This window comes from Bombina bombina, chromosome 5 (genome assembly GCF_027579735.1).
Source record: "Bombina bombina isolate aBomBom1 chromosome 5, aBomBom1.pri, whole genome shotgun sequence".
Taxonomy (NCBI): domain Eukaryota; kingdom Metazoa; phylum Chordata; class Amphibia; order Anura; family Bombinatoridae; genus Bombina; species Bombina bombina.
In genome coordinates, this window is record NC_069503.1 from 1065727441 (window position 1) to 1065753315 (window position 25875).

The following is a 25875-nucleotide window of genomic DNA, read 5'->3' on the forward strand; positions in this document are numbered from 1 at the left end:
TGTGTGTGTTGTATGAGAGCCTGTGTGGTGTGTGTGTGGTATGAGAGTGTATATTATTAATTTTTACAACACTTTCAAGTTTCACAAAAAAATTGCAGCTATCTTGAACTTCTCAGAACAAGCATAAAAATAGAGTTGTGAAGGTTTGTGGCATCATTACACTGGGTCTTAGGGAAAAAAGTATGAAGAACCCTATCCTACACTAATGCCTTTTAGAATTTCACTTTTGATTGGGCGTTTCTTACATTTTTGGATTAAATGGCTTAACACTTTTATCTGGCTCCTTAAAATGTGTCCGTTTGCTGAATATTTTTGATGGTTCCTACCTTTCAAATAAATCTGTCAAATACAGGTTTACATCATAGGAAGAAATTTGTAAAAGTGACAGTAGAGAATGAGAATAAAATACAGGGAGTGCAGAATTATTAGGCAAGTTGTATTTTTGAGGATTAATTTTATTATTGAACAACAACCATGTTCTCAATGAACCCAAAAAACTCATTAATATCAAAGCTGAATAGTTTTGGAAGTAGTTTTTAGTTTGTTTTTAGTTATAGCTATTTTAGGGGGATATCTGTGTGTGCAGGTGACTATTACTGTGCATAATTATTAGGCAACTTAACAAAAAACAAATATATACCCATTTCAATTATTTATTTTTACCAGTGAAACCAATATAACATCTCAACATTCACAAATATACATTTCTGACATTCAAAAACAAAACAAAAACAAATCATTGACCAATATAGCCACCTTTCTTTGCAAGGACACTCAAAAGCCTGCCATCCATGGATTCTGTCAGTGTTTTGATCTGTTCACCATCAACATTGCGTGCAGCAGCAACCACAGCCTCCCAGACACTGTTCAGAGAGGAGTACTGTTTTCCCTCCTTGTAAATCTCACATTTGATGATGGACCACAGGTTCTCAATGGGGTTCAGATCAGGTGAACAAAGAGGCCATGTCATTAGATTTTCTTCTTTTATACCCTTTCTTGCCAGCCACGCTGTGGAGTACTTGGACGCGTGTGATGGAGCATTGTCCTGCATGAAAATCATGTTTTTCTTGAAGGATGCAGACTTCTTCCTGTACCACTGCTTGAAGAAGGTGTCTTCCAGAAACTGGCAGTAGGACTGGGAGTTGAGCTTGACTCCATCCTCAACCCGAAAAGGCCCCACAAGCTCATCTTTGATGATACCAGCCCAAACCAGTACTCCACCTCCACCTTGCTGGCGTCTGAGTCGGACTGGAGCTCTCTGCCCTTTACCAATCCAGCCACGGGCCCATCCATCTGGCCCATCAAGACTCACTCTCATTTCATCAGTCCATAAAACCTTAGAAAAATCAGTCTTGAGATATTTCTTGGCCCAGTCTTGACGTTTCAGCTTGTGTGTCTTGTTCAGTGGTGGTCGTCTTTCAGCCTTTCTTACCTTGGCCATGTCTCTGAGTATTGCACACCTTGTGCTTTTGGGCACTCCAGTGATGTTGCAGCTCTGAAATATGGCCAAACTGGTGGCAAGTGGCATCTTGGCAGCTGCACGCTTGACTTTTCTCAGTTCATGGGCAGTTATTTTGCGCCTTGGTTTTTCCACACGCTTCTTGCGACCCTGTTGACTATTTTGAATGAAACGCTTGATTGTTCGATGATCACGCTTCAGAAGCTTTGCAATTTTAAGAGTGCTGCATCCCTCTGCAAGATATCTCACTATTTTTGACTTTTCTGAGCCTGTCAAGTCCTTCTTTTGACCCATTTTGCCAAAGGAAAGGAAGTTTCCTAATAATTATGCACACCTGATATAGGGTGTTGATGTCATTAGACCACACCCCTTCTCATTACAGAGATGCACATCACCTAATATGCTTAATTGGTAGTAGGCTTTCGAGCCTATACAGCTTGGAGTAAGACAACATGCATAAAGAGGATGATGTGGTCAAAATACTCATTTGCCTAATAATTCTGCACTCCCAGTATACCATCCAAAAATACAGAATTAGAATTCTATTTCAAATCCATGGACAAAACATCATTGTACCGTTCAAGGAAGGTCCAACACTATAGGAAACTCGGTACAAGAAGTATTGTTCTTTTCCACTTACACTTGTATAATAATTGACTTGCTTGCCAATGGGTATTAAACCAGTGGTTGGCATATTTATATAAAGTGTAGTCAAAATATTGAGGAGCCAGGGAATACATACAGATACACATACATTATATATATATATATATATATATATATATATATATATATATATATATAGTGTGTGTTTATGTGTATTTAAAAAATTAGAAGTCAGATTTTAAATATGATGCTCCTGAGATCTTGGGATTTGTCCTTCCTACAATATATGGTAAGGTGTTAAACATTCCTCAAGTCAGGCCCACCCAAGACTAGCTTCCAAGGTGTTTACTTTGGTCACCTGACCCAAAGACATCTGGTGTCATGTTATAACCAGGTACACAACTATTTGTTCTGCTGGCCAGAGGATCAAGGTTCCACCCATGCTCACCTTTAAACAAACTGGTCATTACAGCAATGCTAGTTTGGATCTTATTGGACAACTCCGCGATGACAATAACATTCAAATGAACATATGGGTGTCACTTTTACAAAACAATAATATATGATGTAAGACAGTCTTATGTAGGTTACTGATTATAGTACATACACAGGTCTATTTAATTTGTGTGCAATATTTTATAATAAATCTATTAGTTTAGAGTAGCCAGCATTCAATTTTTTAATAAAATGTTTACATTGAATAGTATACAAAGATATGACTAGGTGCTGAGCAAGACCTTTCTATACATCAATTTACAGTGAAACCTAGTCATTCAAAAATGCTCTTCCAAACAGGGGGTTTTGACAAAACTCTAGTCAATAAAACTGTATATTAAAAAAAGAATCACTAACAAAATCTGTTAAATCAAATAGATACGATACATGAGGAGACATTACGCATTCACTGTGCTGAAAATAATTTCAGCAGAGAGTGTGGATTTAATTATAGTAAGGATGTCCTGAATCTACAAATTGTTTTAATTAGCCGAAGATACATTGTATGCGTTCTTCTCAATATTCTCAAACAGCTGAGGACATCAAATAAAGGAGGTATAGATGATTAGAGGAGGCAAAATAAAAATATGCAGTGCTATACAAATTAAATGTATATGAACCAGACTAACTTATGGCTTTACATACTGACACACACCCCACATACACCATACTGACACACAACCCCACACACACCATACTGACACCCCCCCCACACACACACACACCCAACACACCATACTGACACCCCCCCACACACACCATACTGACACACACACCCCACACACACCATACTGACACACTCACACCATACTGACACACACCCTACACACTTTCCCTTGTTTTATATATAAATACTTAATGCGCTAGATTATGAGTGGATCAATATTAATTGCACTCAAGCAATATTGGGTTTTCGAGCCCATTTGCGCTCAAGTTAAATTCTGCTTGTATTACAAGTTGAAGGTAAATGTGAACGAGTGAGCACAATCACAATTTACTCTAGAATGATTACTGCAACTTCAGAAAAATTGCAATAAATATTATAAGGCTCAAAGATATGAGGTCTCGTGTTAGAAAACAAAAAGGACTGCAAAGAGCTTTAACACAGAGATATGTGCACGTGTGTATGTGTGTGTGTGTGTGTGTGTGTGTATGTATGTAAAAGTGTATAAATCAATGTAAATATTTGCATAGGAAATTAGCACATCTAGGCAAGATTCCCCGCTTGCTTTTTCCCATAAATAATTCATATACAATGTTACCAATGCACAAGAGAATTCTGGGTAAGATATGCAAATTCTCAGTTTTTTTGCTTCAAATACTGTTTTAACACAGCGATCCTTTTAACAGGATTATTGCAGCAAACCAGAAATCACTCACTAGACAGCCTGTTTCGTTCTTTTTGGAACTCATCGGTAGGAGATAGATTTCTGGTTGCTGCATTGGTAAAGCTACTTTCAAGGTTAAACCAAAATTCATTAAAATTATGGGGGGAGATAAAAAACTGAAATTAAAATCCTCCATGTCTCAAAATTAAATCAATGTAAATATTTGCATAGGAAATTAGCACATCTAGGCAAGATTCCCCGCTTGCTTTTTCCAGAAATACTTCATATACAATGTTACCAATGCACAAGAGAATTCTGGGTAAGATATGCAAATTAGATATGAAAATTTGCTGCAATAATCCTGTTAAAAGGATCGCTGTGTTAAAACAGTATTTGAAGCAAAAAAACCTGAGAATTTGCATATCTTACCCAGAATTTTCTTGTGCATTGGTAACATTGTATATGAAGTATTTCTGGGAAAAAGCAAGCGGGAATCTTGCCTAGATGTGCTAATTTCCTATGCAAATATTTACATTGATTTAATTTTGAGATATGGAGGATTTTAATTTCAGTTTTTTATCTCCCCCCCATAATTTTAATGAATATATATATATATATATATATATATATATATATATATATATGTATGTGTGTACACATATGTATTTATAGACATATATACACACATATATAACCATTAAAACATATGTACACACAGCCCTTTGTAGTCAAGTAGATGAAAACATGCAATATCTTATTTAGGTAATATTCATATTCATACTGCGTATTTACTGTAAATATTAAACATTCAAATGTTCTGCACACATAGCAGAATATGTTTTTTTTTTTTTTTTTTTTTTATTTTCAAAGTTTTTTATTGGGTTCAAATAATTGCATACATTAAGAATTGCACAAATCAGATTCATCAGTGATTAAGGTCAACAAGTATGAATGCGAAATAACATAGACAATAATGTCTTACCCAAGTTTTTTTTTTTTTTTTAAACACATTTCTTAAAATAGTAGCATATATAAGAGAGTATTTAGGTCATACATTTTGTATCAAGAGAAAGGAAGAAAGAATAGTGGAGGTGTGGAGAGAAGAAGGAGAGGGAAGGGTGGGGTAGGGAAGGAGGGTATATGGGTGTCTGCCTCTCACTGGGTTGCTAAGTTTGCTTAGTAATAAGTGTCATGTGGCTAAATTTGATGATAGAAGATATATAATTTAAGATAGTTGTGGTCCTTGAGAAGAAAGCGTTTGTAAAGAGGTACCCCGGGTAATTATGAGTCGGGAGGGACAGGGGCGGTATTTGTGAGTGCAGAAGTTCCCTGTTCCCAAATAAAAAACATGTCTGTGAAAAAGTCCTGCTTGCCCAAGAAGCAATAACATTGTTTTTCCATATTCAAAATGTGTGTGACTTCTGATATCCAATTTGTGTGTGACGGAATTATTTGGGATTTCCACAGACGAGGTATTAATCTTTTAGCACCAGTTAGCATGATCTGGAGTAGTTTTGTGCGGTACAAGCAGTAAAGTGTCGGAAGATGATTGAGAAGGATAATTTTAGGGCCTAGTGTTAAATTTGTGCCTAAAATTCTGTTTATGGTGGATTCAACTCTGTTCCAGAAGTCCAAGATGGAGGGGCATTCCCACCATATGTGGGTCATAGTACCTGTGCCTCCACAACGTCTCCAGCAAGCGGGAGATGCCGTAGGGAAAATATATCTAAGTCGTGATGGTGTCAAGTACCAGCGAGATATTATTTTATAGTTTGTTTCTGCCATGAGTAATGAGGAAGACGCAGAGTGGGTAGCTTTGAAGCATGATCCCCACTCTTCGTCTGTAATATCACAATGTATTTCTGTGTTCCATTTCCTTAGAAAGGAGGGTCTCTGTAGGGGAAAGGACCCTCTGAGCAATTTATAGCTTGTTGAGAGAAGCTTTTTCTGGATTTCAGAATTAGCGCAGAGCTGTTCAAATATTGTTAGTGATCTGAGTATGTTTTGTTTATGCATGCTGTTATTGAGTGCATGTCGGATCTGGAAATATGAATACCAATTGTGAAAGGGAGAACCAAATTCATTGATTAGTGTTGCCCTGTCCTTGAGTGTTCCTGAATCTAGTAGAGTATAGATAGGCAGATTCTGCATGTGTATCTCGGTGTGTGACTGGGCAAAGGATGTATGTTGGAAAAATATCTGATTACCTAGCAAAGGAGTTAGCGGGGAGATAGGTGTGGATATACCTTTATTATGTTTAATTAAGTGATCCCATATGTTTAAAGTGGTCTTAATATAGTAGTTTTTGTGCGCTTGTGGTGGTCTATGGGGCTTGGGGAGCCAAGGGAGATCTCTCATGGTTGTAGTTTTCAGCAAGGCACATTCAATTTGCACCCATGGAGGTGGGGGATTGTAGCGGGTCCAGGAGATCACTCTAGTGAGATGAACGGCCTTATAGTAGTTCAGGAGATGAGGGACATTAAGTCCACCATCCTCTTTGGTGAGAAATAAAGTGTCTTGGGGGATTCTAGGTTTTTTATAGGACCAAATAAATGAATTAATCATTCTTTGTTGGGATTGAAGGTAGGAAGTGGGGAGTGCCATTGGTAATGTTTGGAAAAGGTACAGGTATTTCGGGATGATCATCATCTTAACGGTATTGACTCTTCCCATCCAGGACAAGTGATTTTGTTTGTGCCAACTCTCCAGAAGGGCCTGCACTGATTGCTGAAGTTTAGCATAGTTACATTGGAAGAGTTCCTGATGAGTGCTAGGGAGTAAGAGGCCTAAGTATTTAAGTTTGTTATTCAGACTGAATCTCGTGTGGGTTTTTATAAATTCTACATCCTGAGTGGGCACGTTTAGCGTCAAAATTCCAGACTTCTCCATATTTATGGAGAAATCAGATACTCGTCCGTATTCGTCCAGTGTATGGATCAAGGCCGGGAGGGAGGTGGATGGGGATTGAAGTGTGAAGATTACGTCATCTGCGAATAGCAAACATTTTTGATTTATATGTTTATATTGTACTCCGAGTATGTCAGGGTTTTCCCTAATTTTTATAGCTAGAGTCTCAATAGTGATGGCGAACAATAATGGTGATAACGGGCAACCCTGTCGGGTTCCGTTTGTTATGGGGAAGGATTGGGAAGCTGTACCATTGATCTGGACTCTTGCGTGTGGGTTGGAGTATAGGGCCTGGATTCGGGATTTAAAAGTCGTGGAGAAGCCAAACTTCGACAGGGCCCCCCACATGAAGTGCCAGTTGACCCTGTCGAACGCCTTCTCGGCATCTGTTGATAAGAGGGTGAGCGGTACTTTGTCTTCATATGCGGTCTGTAAGGAGTGTAGTACCCTAATTGTGTTGTCTTTGGCTTCCCTACCTCTGACAAATCCAACCTGGTCTTGGTGTATCAAATTCGGTAGGATATTGTTCAGGCGATTAGCGAGTATTTTCGCATAAATTTTTATGTCTACATTCAAGAGGGAGATTGGGCGATAACTACTTGGTTGGTCGGGAGGTTTGTCTGATTTTGGTATGACCGTTATGAGGGCTTCTAGTAGGGATTGGGAAAACGATTCTCCTTTGTCTATTGAGGTGTACAGGGTATGTAGTGGTGGGCCTAATTGGTTCTGGAGCAGTTGGAAGAATTTGGCCGTTAGGCCGTCTGGGCCTGGGGATTTACCATTTGGGAGGGCTTTAGTGGTGAGTGCTATTTCCTGAAGCGTTATAGGGGAGTCGAGGGATTGTCTGTCCTCATCCGTGAGATTTGGTGTCTCTAGTGTTTTTAGATAGTTATCAATGTTGCAAAGCTTTTCTTGGGATATATGGGGGTCAAGGTTATATAGTTTGGTATAATAAGAGACAAAGGAGTTAGCGATATCCTCATTTTTGTTCATCAGGTTCCCTGAGGGGTGCCTGATAGACCTAATAAAGGAGTTGAGTCTCTTTTTTTTAAGCGATCTGGCTAGTAGACGACCAGCTTTGTTACTTTCAGAGTAGAATTTAGCTTTGGAGGTGAGTGCTCTTAGGTGTGCGTTTAAGGTTAAGTATTTGTTAAGATTATCTCTTGCTAGTGTTAGATCAGAGAGTTTTTGAGCCGAAGTAGGGTCAGTTTTATGAGCCATATCAGCTTGGTGAAGGTTGGAGGTAAGAAGGGAAAATTGGGCAGATTTTAATTTCCGTAGTTTAGTGGCATGTTTGATAAGGTGTCCTCTAATGTAGCATTTGTATGCTTCCCAATTATTCACGGCAGATGTATCGTCGGGCCTATTTATTAGAAAATATTCGTCTGTCACCTTAGTCAGGTCCTCTAGAATTTCTGGGTTTGTTAGAAGGGAGTCGTTTAGTCTCCAACTCGAGAGTTTCTTGGGTCTAGTAGACCAGTGGAAGGTGGACAATACCATACTGTGATCTGACCAGGGTGTGTGGAGAATGCGAGATTGTGTCAAGTCGGTAAGAAAAGATTGGTCACACATTAGGTAATCTAGGCGTGAATATGTGTGCTTAGGGTGTGAAAAAAAGGTGAAGTCCTTTTGTGTGGGGTGAACTATCCTCCAAGTGTCAAATAGTGAGATAGAGTGAAGTGTTGCACAGTTTGTTTTTCGTATGTTGCTACTGAGATATGATGTGCCTTGTGAGTTGTCTAAGGCGGGGGTCATTGTAAAATTAAAGTCGCCGCCTAGTATAATCGGGCCTTTGGAGATGTCCATTATTTTGTTAGTTACAGATCTGAAAAAGGAGGGTGTAGGTCTGTTAGGGGCGTATATATTAGCTACGGTGATCGGTCGGCCGTAACACAGCCCAACAAGAATCAGAAGTCTGCCTTCCGTGTCTGAGTATTTTTGCAAAAGTTCAAAAGGAACATTCTTCTTAATAGAGATGCATACCCCATTTTTTCTATTTGGGCCTGAGCTAAAAAAATGTTTATCATAATATCGGGTGGCTAATGTAGGTTCGTTGCGTTTTTTAGCAGAATATGTTTTATGTATTATGAAACTTTTTACTTTCAATACAAGCGCAAAGCGACGAGTGCAAAAATGATTCAGATAGAGCATACCATTTTAAACAACTTTACATTTTACTTCTTTTATCAAATTTGCTTTTTTCTTCTTTTTTTTTTTTTTGAAGGAGCAGTAATGCACCACTGAGAGCTAGCTGAACACATCAGGTGAGTCAATGGCATGAGGCATATATGTGAAACCACCAATCAGCAGCTAGCCCCCAGTACTGCATTGTTGTTACCGAGTCTTTTCAACAAAGAATACCAAGAGAATAAAACAAATTAGATAAGTTAAATTGGAAAGTTATTTACAATGACATGGTTTATCTGAACCATGAAAGTTAAGTTTTGAAAGTTTAATTTTTACTTTACTGCACTTCCATTTCTGATCTGAACTGAACATGCCCATTGATTGGCCACCATGCACATATCCCACATCTGATTGGCTCAGTGACTGTGTTTAGCTCCAGACCCGCAGAGTACTGAGCCTTGAGGTTCAACACATATTTCTACTCAAGCAATCGTTAAAGTCATATTTTTATGTAAGCATCAGAAATTATTAACATTACAAATACTAAGATGCTTAAAAAAATTAAATTTGTTAGCAAAATATTTTTTATTTTGCAGGTCGAGGATATACTCCTTTAACCCTTTCGTGACGGTACTTATGTGTCTAACAAAGTTCCAATGTAGATAAAAAAATAAAAAACTGAAGTTACGCAATCGTTCGTAAGATTGCATGATTTCAAGCCTGCGATACCATTCAGGAAGCGCCTATGGCTTCAGTACAGCCAAATGGCTAGGACTTTCCATGTCGTCCTAACGGCGCTAAAGCCCAGCACAGTTAGGACGGCATGGAACGTCCTAACGGCGGGAAGGGGTTAAAAACCTCTTGGATATTGTTTATTTTAACTTTTTTGCTGAAGCCAATTATAGACAGAAAAAAACAAGCTCTTGCGCATATCAACCAATCACAGTGCAGCATGTAGAAATTCCAGGATTCTACATTCCATGGAATGCACTCCAGCTTCTCAGTGATTGTGGAAACACCCCAACATTTTCAGAATTTCAAGAAAAGTAAGCAAAATAAACAAAGTGCATTGCAATTTTTTTTTTATTCTGTAAAATTAAACATTTTATGGGCAATTACATTTTGCGTTTAATGTCCCTTTAATTTAGAAAATGCTCTAGCACATTAGAGTGTTGCATTATTCTTCCTTTATGTCCATTTAAACAGCAGTGCTGCTCTGTTAAAGGGACAGTGTACCCTAAATTTTTCTCCCATTTAATTTTTTCCTAATGATCCATTTTACTTGCTGGAGTGTATTGAGTTGTTTACAAATAGCCCATTTACCCTGTTTGATGTAGACAACAAAAGAAATTACACACCCATTGGGGGTTAGGAGAGATAAGTAATAAAATGTTTTTTTTTTGTTAATTCTTTTTTTATTAAAGGATACAGAGCAACTGCGACAATACAATTCACTTCTTACAATCAATAAACAGCGAACACATTTTGCAGATAATTATACATGAAGTTTATATACAGTATCTCTGTAGAAGCAATAAGTCCAAAAGGTTATGACCATGTCTCTGGTGTCTCCGTATGAATGTGCCTTTAAGAACTTTTTCCAATTATTTTAAACATCTAATTAACTATTTACATTCTAACAATTGACCGTTAACAATTGACCTTTTGGTGTTTCTGTACTTGCTCATAAGACGGGAAGGAAGAAGGGGAGACAGAAGGAAAACAGGCCCGGGGGAGGAAGAGGAAAAAAAAAAAAAAGGACCCAAACACAGCCACAAACAACATTAGACCCATTAGCAGCTGGGCTTACTTCCGTGGAGGCCAAGTCCAAGCATCATAGACATAGCTCAAAACAACATTACCTCTAAGGGATCCTGAGTCTGTGCATTATTTTCTGTGTGTTGCCTCCCCTCATTTAGATTTATTTGTAACATTACTTCTAGGTGTGCAAAGGGTTTCAATATCTGACTCTGTATGGGTAGATCCAATGTATCTATATATACTCTCCACTTCTGAAGAAAGGGACGCAGTCTGCGTGCTGTGTCAAGTCTAACATTGTATTGTTCCACAAAGAGTTGTTTAAGCAACAAATGTTTTAGTTGTGCTATTGACGGTGCCTGTTTGGTGATCCATCTTTTGAGGATACATTGTCTGGCCAATAGTGTGTATAATGTAAGTAATCTATGTAGCTTCCTATAGGTATCATCCCATTTTAACAGGAAAATTTCCACCTCAGCAAATTCTATCTCTATCTGATATGTAATCTTTAGCCAGTAGTACTGACATTGACTCCAGAACCTCCTAACCTTCGGGCAGGCGTAAAAATAGTGCTGAAGCGATGGAGTTGCAGCTCCGCACTTAATGCAGTGGTCTGGGACCCGCCGGTCCCATTTTGATAGTCTGTGTGGTGTGATATAATCCGAGTGTAGGATTCTAACCTGTGTTTCTCTATGTGATATCGCCAATGTTGCCTCTTTTGTTCGCTCTAGGCTCTCTTTTATGTCTTGTACTGTCAGTTCCGATGAGCAATTATTTTGTTTTAACAGTATATTCGCTAATATTAAGGGTTCTTTTTGTTGCAGTAGACGTGTGTGTAGATGTGGGATAACGAGAATGACCCCACCTGGAATAGGGTCTGCGTAACCGCAAAAGGCGACGCCTCCCAGAACCCTGCAGTGGATATCTGCAATGACTCCACATAATGCCTCAACTGCAAATAGGCATAGAAGTGTCTATTTGAGACTTGAAATTTGGTCTTTAGTTCTTGGAATGATCGAACTGTATGTTGTAATGGGTCCAATACATCTCCAATTACCTCTAGACCTGCCCTTTTCCACTCTCGGAAGGGCTCCTGATCTAACCCAGCCGGAAAATCTGGGTTTCCCACTATTGGGATGAATTTTGGCGGGGGAAGATTAGTCTTTAGAAATTTATGAATCTTGTGCCAGACCCTTAATGGGTCTTTATATACCACACTATTAAGAATATCAGCAGGAAGTGTCTTTCCATTTCCATAGGGTAGATATGCTAATGAAATGGGCGCCACCAGCGCCCTCTCAAGCTTGACATCCCCAAAGTGCCCTGTGCCCATTTGCCAGTCTATAGCTAGTCTGGCCAGTGCTGCCCAATTGTATAATCTTAAATTCGGGAGGCCAAGCCCTCTCGCAAAGTATGGAAGTTGAAGTTTTTCCATCGCTATTCTCGGCTTACCCTTTTTCCAAATAAATTGAGACATTGCCCTAGTGAGCAAGTGTAGGTCCGTATTAGTCATAAGGAACGGCAGCATAAGGATTGGGTAGAGTATTTTAGGCAAGACCGTCATTTTGATTAAATTCACGTGGCCCGACAGTCCCAGAGGGAGGTTGAGCCAGTTCGACAACTGAGAGGATAATTGCGTGCATTTGTCGGAAATATTTAATCTATATATTTTCAAAGGGTCCATATGCAAATGTACCCCCAAGTATGTTAAGCTTTCCGTTGCCTCCACAAATGGGAAGCTATGCTTAGAGTGTGGTTGTCTGCAAAGACACAACATCTCAGATTTGGAGGTGTTTATCTTGTATCCAGAAAAACTACCAAATTCATCCATCGTCCGGAGTATGTTGGGGATATGAGCATGCGGGGAATCCACAAACAATGTGTTGTCTGCGTATAATGCCAATTGAAGAGGGATGTCTTTTATTACAATACCTGGGAAAACCTGTCTGAGCTTTATTGCCAGCGGTTCCAACGCTAGGTTAAATAATAACGAGGATAGGGGACAACCTTGTCTGGTGCCCCTTTGAAGCTGGAAGTCGCCCGAGAAGAGACCATTAGAGAGGATCCTTGCTACCGGTGTGTCATAGATTTTACCAAGTACATTTAAGAAGGGGCCCTCGAATCCAAACCTACACAGCGAGTCCATCAAATGGGGCCACTCCACCCTGTCGAAGGCCTTCTCTGCATCCAAGGACAGCAGGAAGGCCTTCCGAAGAAACTTTCTCAGTACCACCCCTCCTCAAAGACCAATAATGGTCTATGACCTGCAGCACCCTGCGGAGGTTCACCACCAATGTGCGCTTAAATATGAAGCCCGTCTGGTCCGGGTGGATCAAATCTGGCAGTATGGTCCTAAGCCTATTTGCCATGATTTTCGTGAACAATTTATAGTCCACATTCAGGAGCGAAATGGGTCTATAAGACTCCGGTAGTGAGTGGTCTTTACCTGGTTTAGAGATAAGTGTGATATGCGCTGCCATGAAGTCTCTAGATGGGCGCATATCCGTTAGAATAAAGGAATTATACAATTTAGTGAGTGTGGTGGACAACTGTGGCTGTAAGGCCCTATAGAACTCGGACGGGAGTCCGTCTGGACCTGGTGCTTTGCCCAAAGGCAGGCCCTTTAGAGTGTTAGACAGTTTGTCTTGTGTGATCGGGGCATTCAATTTGTCCAACAGATCTGAGGCAATCTGTGGCAATCTCACCGAGCTCCAAAACTGGGTCAGTGTTTCCCCAGGCACTGAGGTCTGTTTTGTGTATAGCTGCGTGTAGTATTGTTTGAAACATCTCACTATGTTCTCAGGTTTGGTATAGGACTTATCTTTCCAGTGCAAAGCAGCAATTTTGACCTTTGCTGTCTGTGTCTTGGTCAATGTCGCCAAAATTTGCCCGCTCTCCGAATCTATAAAATTTGCCCGCTGTTTTTAGTAATCACGCCGCTTGGTGTTTTGTGAATGACTCTAGATCAGCCTTTGCGGCTATGTATTGATCAAACGATGATTTCGAGTTAGTCTGGAGGTGCAGGTGATAGGCCTGCCCTAACTGTTTTTGTAGTGTTCTATGTCTGTGTTGTGTGTTATATTTTACTTTAGCGGCATATGAAATTATATTACCTGCCAGCACAGTTTTGGCGGTCTCCCAAAAAAGTGTTACGTTATCTGTGTGAATTGCGTAGTCTGTCCATGAATGTTGTAGGAATTTAATGAAAGTTTCAGATTTCGCCAAGTATGTAGGAAAACGAAGCGTATTTCTATTTGTACGATGTCCAGTAGCTCTCAGTGTCAATTCCACCGGTGCGTGGTCTGATATTAATATGTCATGAATTTTACAATCTTGCACTTGGTCAGACAACTTGTTATCAATTAGAAATAAATCTATCCTAGATAGTGTGTGTTTGGCTTTTGATAGACATGTATATTCTTTACCCTCTGGATTGTACAGCCTCCATATATCACAGGTGCTGATATCTGTATCGAACATGCTAAATATTTTAGATTCGTATTTAGCTTTATAGTTTTTTTTTGGGGTCTTTGACTCTAAAAGGCTCTAGCCATTGTCTGTCTAGTGTGTGTGTGGGGGAAATATTAAAATCCCCTCCTATTATCAGTTTTGAGCCTAAGTGGGGTGCTAAGTTTTTTATCAAATCTTTCCAGAATCCTAAATCTCTATGATTAGGTGCATATAAGTTGCAGAATACGTAGTCTATGGAGTCTACGGAAGCCTCAACTATCATGTATCTGCAGTTACAGATATGTGTGCTTTATTTTAACCGTCACTCTTTTCCCAAATGCTATAGCTAAACCCCGACTGGCCCTAGTGTGTGAAAGAAAGACCACATGTCCTATCCATTCCCTCTGCAGTTTTTGATGCTCTGTGTCTGTTAGGTGTGTCTCTTGAAGAATTGCGATGTCAGTACCCAGTTTTCTAAGGTGATTAAGGACTGCTTTACAAGTAATAAAATGTTCTTTCTAAGTATTGGGCTTTGGTATACAGCAAGAGATAATAATATAAAAAAGCATGTGTGTGTACAGAAAGTGATAAAATAAGGAGATCTGATTTACCTGCAAACTCAACCCATATTAATGGGTTATGGTTTCAAAAGAACAAAAACAGCTATTTCTAATACACAAATAAATAAGCAATTTCTCATACATTTTATACTCTGCAGCTTACAAGTCATTGGAATCAATTTTACAGGGTACACAGTCTCTTTAAGGAATAAAATAAAATAAAAGACGTGTTGTACTGTACTATTTGGGTTGGGTTTACTATAGATACATCACTACATTATGTTGCCAATAGATATTGGCGTTTCTGTGCACAAAAAATCTTATATATTAAAATACATTTTCCCATTTCAATTAACAAAATTTGTAAAATGTCTATTGCTACAAGACAAAAAAGCAAAAGTTTGGACTCCCTGATATTCTTCGTTAAGATCCGAATGCGGAAGTAAAGTGCTATTCGGCTTTTTGGCCTCTCTACGGAGTGTAGGACAAGCATAATATTTAAAGGGACAGTCTACACCAGAATTTTTATTGTTTAAAAATATAGATAATCCCTTTATTACCCATTCCCTAGTTTTGCACAACCAACACTGTTATATTAATACACTTTTTACCTTTGTGATTACCTTGTATCTAAGTCTCTGCAGATTGCCCTCTTATTTCAGTTCTTTTGACAGACATGCATTTTAGCCAATCAGTGCTGACTCCTAGGTAACTCTGCAGGCCTGAACACAATGTTATCTATATGGCACACGACTAACGCCCTCTAGTTGTGAAATAATGTCAAAACGCATTCAGATAAGAGGTAGCCTTCGAGGGCTTAGAAATTAGCATATGAACCTCATAGATTTAGCTTTCAACTAAGAATACCAATAGAACAAAGCAAAACTGATAAGTTGTTTAAAATGACATGCCCTATCTGAACCATGAAAGTTTAATTTTGACTAGACTGTATCTTTAACACCAGGGATGGCCAACTGGCAGCCCATAAGCCTCATGTGGCCCTCTAGTTTGTGTGGCCCCAGAGATAAAGTAGAACTTAAAAAAAAAAAAAAAAAGAAAAAAAAAGAAGTGTGCCTTGAGGACTTCTGCATGGTGAGAAAAACAAGTCTTTTAAAGGGACATGATACCCCATGAGGCATATATGTGCAGCCACCAATCAGCAGCTCCTGGGCCTACCTAGATATGCTTTTCAACAAGGGATACCAAGACTCCTAAACATATTAGAAAATAGAAGTAAATTGGAAAGTTGTTGAAAATCACATGCTCTATCAGAATCATGACAAATTTGGGCTTCATGTCCCTTTAAAGGAATGATATGTCTTGTCATTATATCTATGCACCCGATGATTGGTTGTGCTGTTGTATGTTTGCATATGCTTCTTTTGTCAATAAAAACAATTTAAACATAAAGGCAATATCAGCATATAGAGGGTACCTGCAACATTACATAAACTGACCCTGTGACACTGGACATTTTAGGAAATATATTACTTGTACGTGGCCTTCAAGGCTTCTAAAATATTGCTCTGCTGGCTTTGTGGGTTAGGAAGTTGTCCATTACTGTTTTACACAAACGCAAGATGTGTTTAATGTACTTTAACACAGACACTATAAGAGCATAACAAATATATATTTTTATAACATTTAGCTTTCTACAATTGTTTTTCTTAGCCAAATTCTTTGCCATTCCAAAGATGACCATTCTACACGCATCCACCTTGACTCCGTCACACATCCTGTGAGTGCCAGTGACACTGCAAAGAGGTCAACAACACTCACTGGACAAAAAAAAGTGTGTGCACAGAGCGTATGTGCACATTCCTGGTATGACTGAAAGGACAATTGTGTGACAAATGGAATGGGAGAGTATGTTTCACTAAGATTAACCATATAGAGATCAATGGTATAAATATCATATGGTGCATTTTCTTCACTCATGTAAGAAGAATTTACAGATTTATATTATTTACCTATATCCCTTCAAATTCTGGATATTACATGGCTTGAACAACCAACATAACAGAGAACAAACCAGTTTCAGTTGAGATTTCTACATAAAAAAAAAAAAAAAAAAAAAAAAAAAAAATGTATAGTTTATGTATTTCCCCCCCCAACAAGAACATTAGGATCTCTCACTTGTTTGCAAATAAACACATATAGAGGCTTATAGCATGACCCATATAGTTCAGTAGTGGATCCCCCCTTATATTGCTGATTAAAGAAAGATGAATTGCAAAATGTTTACACCCTCCAACACACTGCATTATGCTAATGGTGTGTGTGTGTGTGTGTGTGTGTGTGTGTGTGTGTGTGTGTGTGTGTGTGTGTGTGTGTGTGTGTGTATGTATGTATATATATATATATATATATATATATATATATATATATATATATATATATATACACACATACACATATTTACATACACACACACATATATACATACACACACATATATACACACACACACAATTTTCTAACAACATTAAACAAACATACATTTTTAAATATAAAAGTATATAGCAAGCAATACAGGGCAAATAGCTATTCATCTCATTACAACATATATGCATACAGCTATAGGAAGGAGTATTTATGACACCTGTTATTTGATAGCTGTCTCATGCAGCTAACACCACCCAAGGCTCATTTGATTAGCTGTTTACCTACAGCAAACAATTACATTCACTTGGACACAGACACAATGAAACACACAGATGCAGTAACAAGAATAATGTCACACATATCTGCAGCCTATCCAATTACATTGTATAAATAAATCTCCTATGTTCAGCACAAATCCCAAGGAGTCTATAAAATGATACATATTATTCGTCTTCATTGTGTCAAACATTACCCTATAGGACTTCAAAGCTAAACCTATTTATATCTCAAATGGGGGGGGGGGGGGGTATATGCTTTAAAATACAGCAAAACGCATTTGTGTTTGTAGCCTATACTTATTGATGTTACTGTTTGCTTTGTAAAATGTCAACCTACAAACTTTATTATATATATACAGTATATATAGATAGATATACATTTGACCTTTTATTTACAGATGTGTACAGCGCTGGTAACCATTATTCGTTTTAAATAAGCGATCAGACATACAAAAGAAAGGAATAAACTGAGAAACTAAATATGTCTGATAACTGTGCATTAATTTGAGGGGTCTTGATTATTTATATATATATATATATATATATATATATATATATATATATATATATATATATATATATATATATATATCCCAGCATGCACACAGTTACATTCTGCAAGCTTACCTTCATATCGCTGATGATAGTCTGGAAGAGCCCCCCCAGAGCACTGCACTCCTTTTCAATCACAGCCTCCATTTTTCAGTATTGGGTAAATCCAAATAAAAGAATTAAACAATATGCAGTGTTTACAAGAAATCCACCAAAAGCAGCTGCACTAAGATCCACCAAAAATCTCCTTTTTGTATGTGTGCCTGAGGACTGCAGTTAGCCCCACTCCCCAGTGAATCTGCAATATCACAGAGATGGGATAGGCATGAGATGTGAGAGCCTTGGCTGGTGCTCTCTGCATGCAGCTCCCCAGTAAGCAGATCAGCTGATTCACACACAGGATCCTAGCACAGACACCATCAGGATGGCAAGATCCATAGCTGCTCATACACAGTCATTGTCAGAATCCAGTATATGCGGAGGGAGGGCTGGGAAAGAAGCAGAATATCAGATGTGATCAGAGATCTCTGCAAACACAGCCATGCACCACAATCCTGCTCTGTCAAACTATGTAATAATATCCTAGTTCTTCCCCTTCCGTCTGGATAATGCTCTCAGCCTCCATACGACGACTTATACACGCCCCCTGCTGGACAGTTGTATTTCACTGGCTGTCAAAAGCCATAGCGTTTCTAAATAGATTAGCTGTGTCCAACCTTTCTGAATGTGGGCCACTTTGTATTATATATTATTTTCCATTTGAAGGGATGGTAAAGGAATTGTATAAGTAATTATTAAAATATAAGCGTTACTATGAACAAAATACAAATGTGCAGTTCTGTGGCACTATCATATACTACATTACATATAGATAGCGGGTTGACAGCTGATCGCCATAAAAATACTGGACAAGCCTGTAGGTAACCTAACTAGGCACGATGGTCTGTAGGCTCATACAATGCCCCCCACTCTTGATCTTACCATGTATATTTTTCACAACAAAACAGTTATTATACCCCCTGGCTGCCAGTAACATACAAATCAGTAATTGTACCTCTTTAGTTGCCAGCAATCCATGTAAACAGCAGAGATCTGCCCCCCCCCCCCTAACTGCCCCTCTCATTTTTCTGCTCCATATTTGTAATGTATTGATGCATAAGAGTCCTTTTGAATTTAAAGGGATATATAACCCAATTTTTGTATGTTATGATTCAGATAGAGCATGCAATTTTAAGCAACTTTCTAATTTACTCCTATTACCAATTTTTCTTCATTCTCTTGGTATTTTTATTTGAAAATCAGGAATTTAAGCTGAGTAGCGCTTGCTGATTGGTGGCTAAATGTAGCGACCAATCAGCAAGTGCTACCTAGGATTCTGAACCAAAAATAGGCCAGCTCCTAAGCTTACATTGGTAAAGATACCAAGAAAACAAAGAAAAATTGATCACTGGAGTAAATTAGAATAGCATGCTCTATCTGAACCATGAAAAAAAAATGGGTTCCTTATCCCTTTAATTTTTAGGGACATTAAAAAAAACTAGACATTGAAGTGTCCAGTATTTTTGTGAAGATTTTAATGGACAGAATGCTAAAATACTGAACTCTCCGGTAGAATACTGGACAAATGGCAACCCTACATATAGACTTTGAAACTATAGTTATATTAAAAAGATAAGGAGGAATGGGTCGAGAGCAGCTGTGTCACAAGCGCTAAAAGGTATAGGAGTAGCATTGGATCCGTAAATTCCACATATAAGACAATCGGCTAGATTACAATTTTTGCGGTATGAGTGAAAAAGCAGCGTTAAAGGGACACATAATATAAACTGGGTTTCAATTTACAACGGTTTCGATTTACAACCATTCCTTCTGGAACCTAACCCCGGCGTAAACTGAGGGCTACCTGTATATATATATATATATATATATATATATATATATATATTTACAAATACATCTTAAGCAATGTATCTGTATGTGTAAGAATGTAAGTTTAGATGCCGGCCCATTTTTGGTGAATAACCTGGGTTATTCTTGCTGATTGGTGGATAAATTCATCTACCAATAAAAAATCACTGTCCAGAGTTCTAAACCAAAAAAGAAGCTTAGATGCCTTCTTTTTCAAATAAAGATAGCAAGTGAACGAAGAAATATTGATAATAGGAGTAAATTAGAAAGTTGCTTAAAATTGCATGCTCTTTCTGAATCGCAAAATAATAAATTTGGGTTCACTGTCCCTTTAAACACAGCTCTGAGATTACGGTAAGGATTGAAGAGTAAAGGGCGATTGCGCTAGCGAAATCGCAATTTTGCTCCACTTGTAATATCAGCAAATTGAAAATGGCTTGCTAAAACATGATTGCGCTAGCACAAAACCGTTTGCGCCTCGCTTGTAATATAGCCCATAAAGTATTATTTCTGTCACCTTGCACTAGCTTGCAGTTTATGCAAAAAATTAAAATATTTAACCCTAAAAATATTAGATATCTTTTAAGATTACAGAAAATTCTGATTTCTGCTATATCATCTTACATGGAAATTGTAAAAAAAAAAAAAGTAATCTTACATGGAATTTAACAAAATGTTATCTGTTTGGAACGCATACACTTCTCCCATTTATTTTGATTCCTGTAAAAATAAATAAATCATTGATTTAGAGAAATATGAGTCTATGACTCTGAGACCTAACACCAGCAACAAAACAAAATGATAGTAGCAGTTGCTGCAAACTGATCAGTATTACTGTGACAATGACCTGGCAGTTGTATGGACATGAAACATCTTATTTGAATGGTGAACTTTTCCATAATTTTGTAATTTGCCAGAACCCCCAAAATTATGTCAATCACTTCTGCTTTAATAAAATAGCTCTCACTCTATTACCCTATCAATTTAAAGGGACATTGAACTCAAATTATTTTGATTCAGATAGAGCATGACATTTTAAGCAACTTTCTAATTTACTCCTATTATCAATTTTTCTTCGTTCTCTTGCTATCTTTATTTATAGTTAAAGGGACAGTCTAGTCAAAATTAAAATTTCATGATTCAGAACAACTTTCCAATTTACTTTTACCATCAAAATTGCTTTGTTCTCTTGGCATTCTTAGTTGAAAGCTAAACCTAGATAGGCTCATATGCTAATTTCTGAATGCATATGACAGTTTTTCACAGCTAGAGGCCGTTAGTTCATGTGTGCCTTATATATAACATTGTGTTCAAACCCGTGGAGTTACTTATGAGAGGGTACTGATTGGCTAAAATGCAAGTCTGTCAAAAGACTGAAATAAGGGGGCAGTCTGCAGAGGTTTAGATACAAGATAATCACAGAGGTAAAGAGTGTATTTATATAACTGTGTTATGCAAAACTGGGGAATGGGTAATAAAAGGATTCTTTATCTTTTTAAACAATAACAATTTTGGAGTAGACTGTCCCTTTAAAGTCAGCTCAATAGCAGCTATCCCTATGGAGACCTTGTCTCTGATGAAGCGCCACTAGAGGGCGGGAAATGCGTCAGACACCTTGTTTCTGTGTTTGTTTTGGTATTTTTCACTTTGTGCAATAAACTTGCAAAGTTGGACATTTAAACTGTGTGCGGCTCTTCTACTTCCTTGGTACTACTTTGGGCGGATGGTTCCCGCACCCCAAAGCCCTGCACCTTGCCAGGATTGAGGATCTATCTGCTGGAGGATCACGCTGCCACTAAGGCGGATGACGTCACTTGCCCGGGACGGATCTGTGCTGTGTGCTCCGTGAGCTGTTGCAGCTGCAAACTTACCTCCCCTATGGAGACCTAGCTGAATACAGCTGATGAGCCAATGACAAAAGGCATATGTGTGTACTCACCAGTCACTAGCTAGCTCCTAGCAGTGCATTGTTGCTCCCTAAGCAAACCTTTTAACACATGATACCACCAGAAAATTGATAACAGAATTAACATCTCTTAAAATTAAATGATGCATCTGAACCATGAAAGTTGAATTTTGAGTTTCATACCTCTTTAAGCTGAGAAACCTGACTTAAAAAAAAAAAAAATAATAAATAAAACAGAAGTGATAAAAACTCCAACAATTAAATACTTTTCTATTACCTATTTTAACAGCGAAGCAAATTTTAAAGTCTTTAATGACCACATATCCCATTGTTAGATAGTGTGCCTGTCTTTCAAATTTCAAATGTGCTGCATAATCTTTGAATACCTGACTTTTTAAAAATAATATGCATTGTTTTTTGTATCACTTAACATGAATGAAGTAATCATGTTAAGTGTCTTTGTAGTGTGGCAATTTAAAGTCCCATCCCATGTCATCACAATATTTATAATGAATATAATAGCATTGAAAGCTTTATTATAATTGGGATATGACTGGGGATTTAAACATTTTGCTCAGTGTCTTGCAGAACAAAGTGAAATGGCTTCTTACTGCTATAACAATGAGATTAATTGTCCAAATTTAGCAGAAATACCATAAATGTATGGACTGTAATGAACTGAAACTTGCACTATATTTTTCATTTCTGTCTGTCTGTCTGTTGACAATCTTCCAGCTCTTTTTTGCTTTCTAGATCTTGTTACTTTCTCAGATTCAGTATTCAGTGCTCAATGATGTTGCTTGGCTGGGAATGTATCTTACAAATACTAGGGAAAACTTTCGTAGAAGGCTTTGTTAATCCTTGAAGGGTCATGAAGCCCACATTTTTTTATTTCATGATTCAGATAGAGAATACAATTTTAAACACAATTCCAATTAACTTCTATTATCTAATTTGCTTCATTCTTTAGATATCCTATGTTGAAGAAATAGAAATACACATGAGTGAGTCAATCACATGAGGCAACTATGTGCAGCCACCAATCAGCAGCTACCAAGTCTATTTAGATATGCTTTTAAACAAGATAATAAAGCAAATTAGATTCTAGAAGTAAATTGAAAAGTTGTTTAAAATTGCATGATCTTTCTAAATCATGAAAGAAAAATATTGGGGTTCGTGTCCCTTTAATGTTGTTTACAAGTTACAGAAGAGATTAAAGAGTTTAATTGTTTTATAGTGATGCTGTTTACATCTTCCTAAGCAAAGCACATGAATGCTTAAACTAAGGACATGTCCTTTTAAGAAAAAGAAAAAAAAAAGGAAAACATTTACTTATAATTAGCACTCTTGCCACAAGAAAAACGGTGTAAAAACACCAAGAGTGACTGTGTTATAAGAACAACTGTCACTCACATCACCAAGCAATCTGCCAAATATATACTTTATCAACTTCAATGCTGAATAATCAGTATGTTTATTAGCTGTGTCACACATAGAAAACAAAACAAAAAGAGAAATAATAATGTTACATAAATGGTGTATGATACAAGCATAAGTGAAATACAAAACAAGCAATGAATCCTATAATATCCAGGCATAAATCAATCATCAATCAAGGACTACAGTCCATGAGAGGGGAAAAGAGATGATACCTTAGCCACAATTGAATCAAAGTGAAACCAGAGATACAAAGTGGCAAGTTAGCAAAGAAAACTCCAATAACTAAAGTACAAAAAATAAAAAAAACTAAGTTACAAAAAATAAAAAAATATTACAAGATTTTTAAGCTAATTACACCTAATCTAAGCCCCCTAATAAAATAACAAAGCCCCCCAAAATAAAAAAAATGCCCTACCCTATTCTAAATTTCGAAAGTTAATAGCTCTATTACCTTACCAGCCCTTAAAAGGGCCTTTTGCTGGGCATGCCCCAAAGAAATCAGCTCTTTTGCATGTTAAAAAAAAATACAACCCCCCAACATTAAAACCCACCACCCACATACCCATACTCTAACCCACCCAATCCCCCCCTAAAAAAACCTAACACTACCCCCCTGAAGATCATTCTACCTTTAGCCGTCTTCAGCCAGCCGACCACCGATGGAACAGAAGAGGACATCCGCAGCGGCCAAAGTCTTCATCCAAGGGGCGTTGAAGAGGTCTTCCATCCGATAGAAGTTTTCATCCAGGCGTGGTCTTCAATCTTCATCCATCCAGAGCGGAGCCATCTTCAAAGCAGCCGACGCAGAGCCATCTTCATCCACCGACGCCTACTCTCTGAATGAATATTCCTTTAAGTGACGTCATCCAAGATTGCGTCCCTCAAATTCCGATTAGCTGATAGGATTCTATCAGCCAATCGGAATTAAGGTAGGAAAAATCTGATTGGCTGATCCAATCAGCCAATCAGATTCAAGTTCAATCCGATTGGCTGATCCAATCAGCCAATCAGATTGAGCTTGCATTCTATTGGCTGTTCCGATCAGCCAATAGAATACGAGCTCAATCTGATTGGCTGATTGGATCAGCCATTCAGATTTTTCCTACCTTTATTCCGATTGGCTGATAGAATCCTATCAGCCAATCGGAATTTGAGGGATGCCATCTTGGATGACGTCACTTATTCATTCAGCGAGTAGGTGTCGGTGGATGAAGATGGCTCAGCGTCGGCTGCTTTGAAGATGGCTCCGCTCCGCTCTGGATGGATGAAGATTGAAGACCCCACCTGGATGAAGACTTCTATCGGATGGAAGACCTCTTCAGCGCCCCTTGGATGAAGACTTTGGTCGCTGCGGATGTCCTCTTCTGTTCCATCGGTGGTCGGCTGGCTGAAGACGGCTAAAGGTAGGATGATCTTCCGGGGGGTAGTGTTAGTTTTTTTTAAGGGGGGATTGGGTGGGTTAGAGTAGGGATATGTGGGTGGTGGGTTTTAATGTTGGGGGGGGTTGTAATTTTTTTTAACATGCAAAAGAGCTGATTTCTTTGCATGCCCCGCAAAAGGCCCTTTTAAGGGCTGGTAAGGTAATAGAGCTGTTAACGTTCGTAATTTAGAATAGGGTAGGGCATTTTTTTTATTTTGGGGGGCTTTGTTATTTTATTAGGGGGCTTAGTTTAGGTGTAATTAGCTTAAAAATCTTGTAATATTTTTTTATTTTTTTGTACTTTAGTTAGTTTATTTAATTGTAGGTATTTGTAGTTAATTAATTTATTTTATTAAATGATAGTGTAGTGTTAGGTTTAATTGTAACTTCGGTTAGTATTTATTTTACAGGTAATTTTGTATTTCTTTTAGCTAGGTAGTTATTAAATAGTTAATAACTATTTAATAACTATTCTACCTAGTTAAAATAAATACAAAGTCACCTGTAAAATAAATATAAATCCTAAAATAGCTACAATGTAATTATTAATTACATTGTAGCTATATTAGGGTTTATTTTACAGGTAAGTATTTAGTTTTAAATAGGAATAATTTAGTTAATGATAGTGTAGTGTTAGGTGTAATTGTAACTTAGGTTAGTTTTTATTTTACAGGTAAATTAGTCTTTATTTTAACTAGGTAGCTATTAAATAGTTAATAACTATTTAATAGCTATTGTACCTAGTTAAAATAAATTGAAATTTGCCTGTAAAATAAAAATGCTAAAATAGCTACAATATAATTATTAGTTATATTGTAGCTATATTAGGGTTTATTTTATAGGTAAGTATTTAGTTTTAAATAGGATTAATTTAGTTAATAAGAGTAATTTTATTTAGATTTATTAAAATAATATTTAAGTTAGGGGGGTGTTAGGGTTAGGGTTAGACTTAGGTTTAGGGGTTAATTAGTTTAATATAGATGGCGGCGGTATGGGGGGGCAGGATAGGGGTTAATAAATTTATTATAGGTGGCGACGGTGTAGGGGGGCAGATTAGGGGTTAATAAGTTTAATTTAGGTGGCGGCGGGGTCCAGGAGCGGCGGTTTAGGGGTTAAACAATTTATTTAGTTGCAGCGGGGTACGGGATCGGCAGGATAGGGCTTAATACATTTATTATAGGTGGCGGCGGTATAGGGGGGTCAGGATAGGGGTTAATAGGTATTATGTAGGTGGCGGTGGGCTCCGGGAGCAGCAGTTTAGGGGTTAACATGTTTATTATAGTTGTGGCGGGCTCC

General features: G+C 37.9%; 1 protein-coding gene across 3 annotated transcripts in view; it reads right to left on the minus strand.

Annotated features, from left to right (window-relative positions):
- MTSS1 (MTSS I-BAR domain containing 1) overlaps positions 1–18457 on the minus strand; it is a 358411-nt gene extending 339954 nt beyond the window's left edge. For all 3 annotated transcript variants that reach the window (XM_053715346.1, XM_053715345.1, XM_053715344.1), the window contains exon 1: positions 17981–18457. In XM_053715346.1, the coding sequence (XP_053571321.1) occupies positions 17981–18052 (72 nt within the window). In that variant the 5' untranslated portion in view covers positions 18053–18457. The remainder of the gene's footprint in view (positions 1–17980) is intronic.
- Between the last annotated feature and the right edge of the window lie 7418 nt (positions 18458–25875).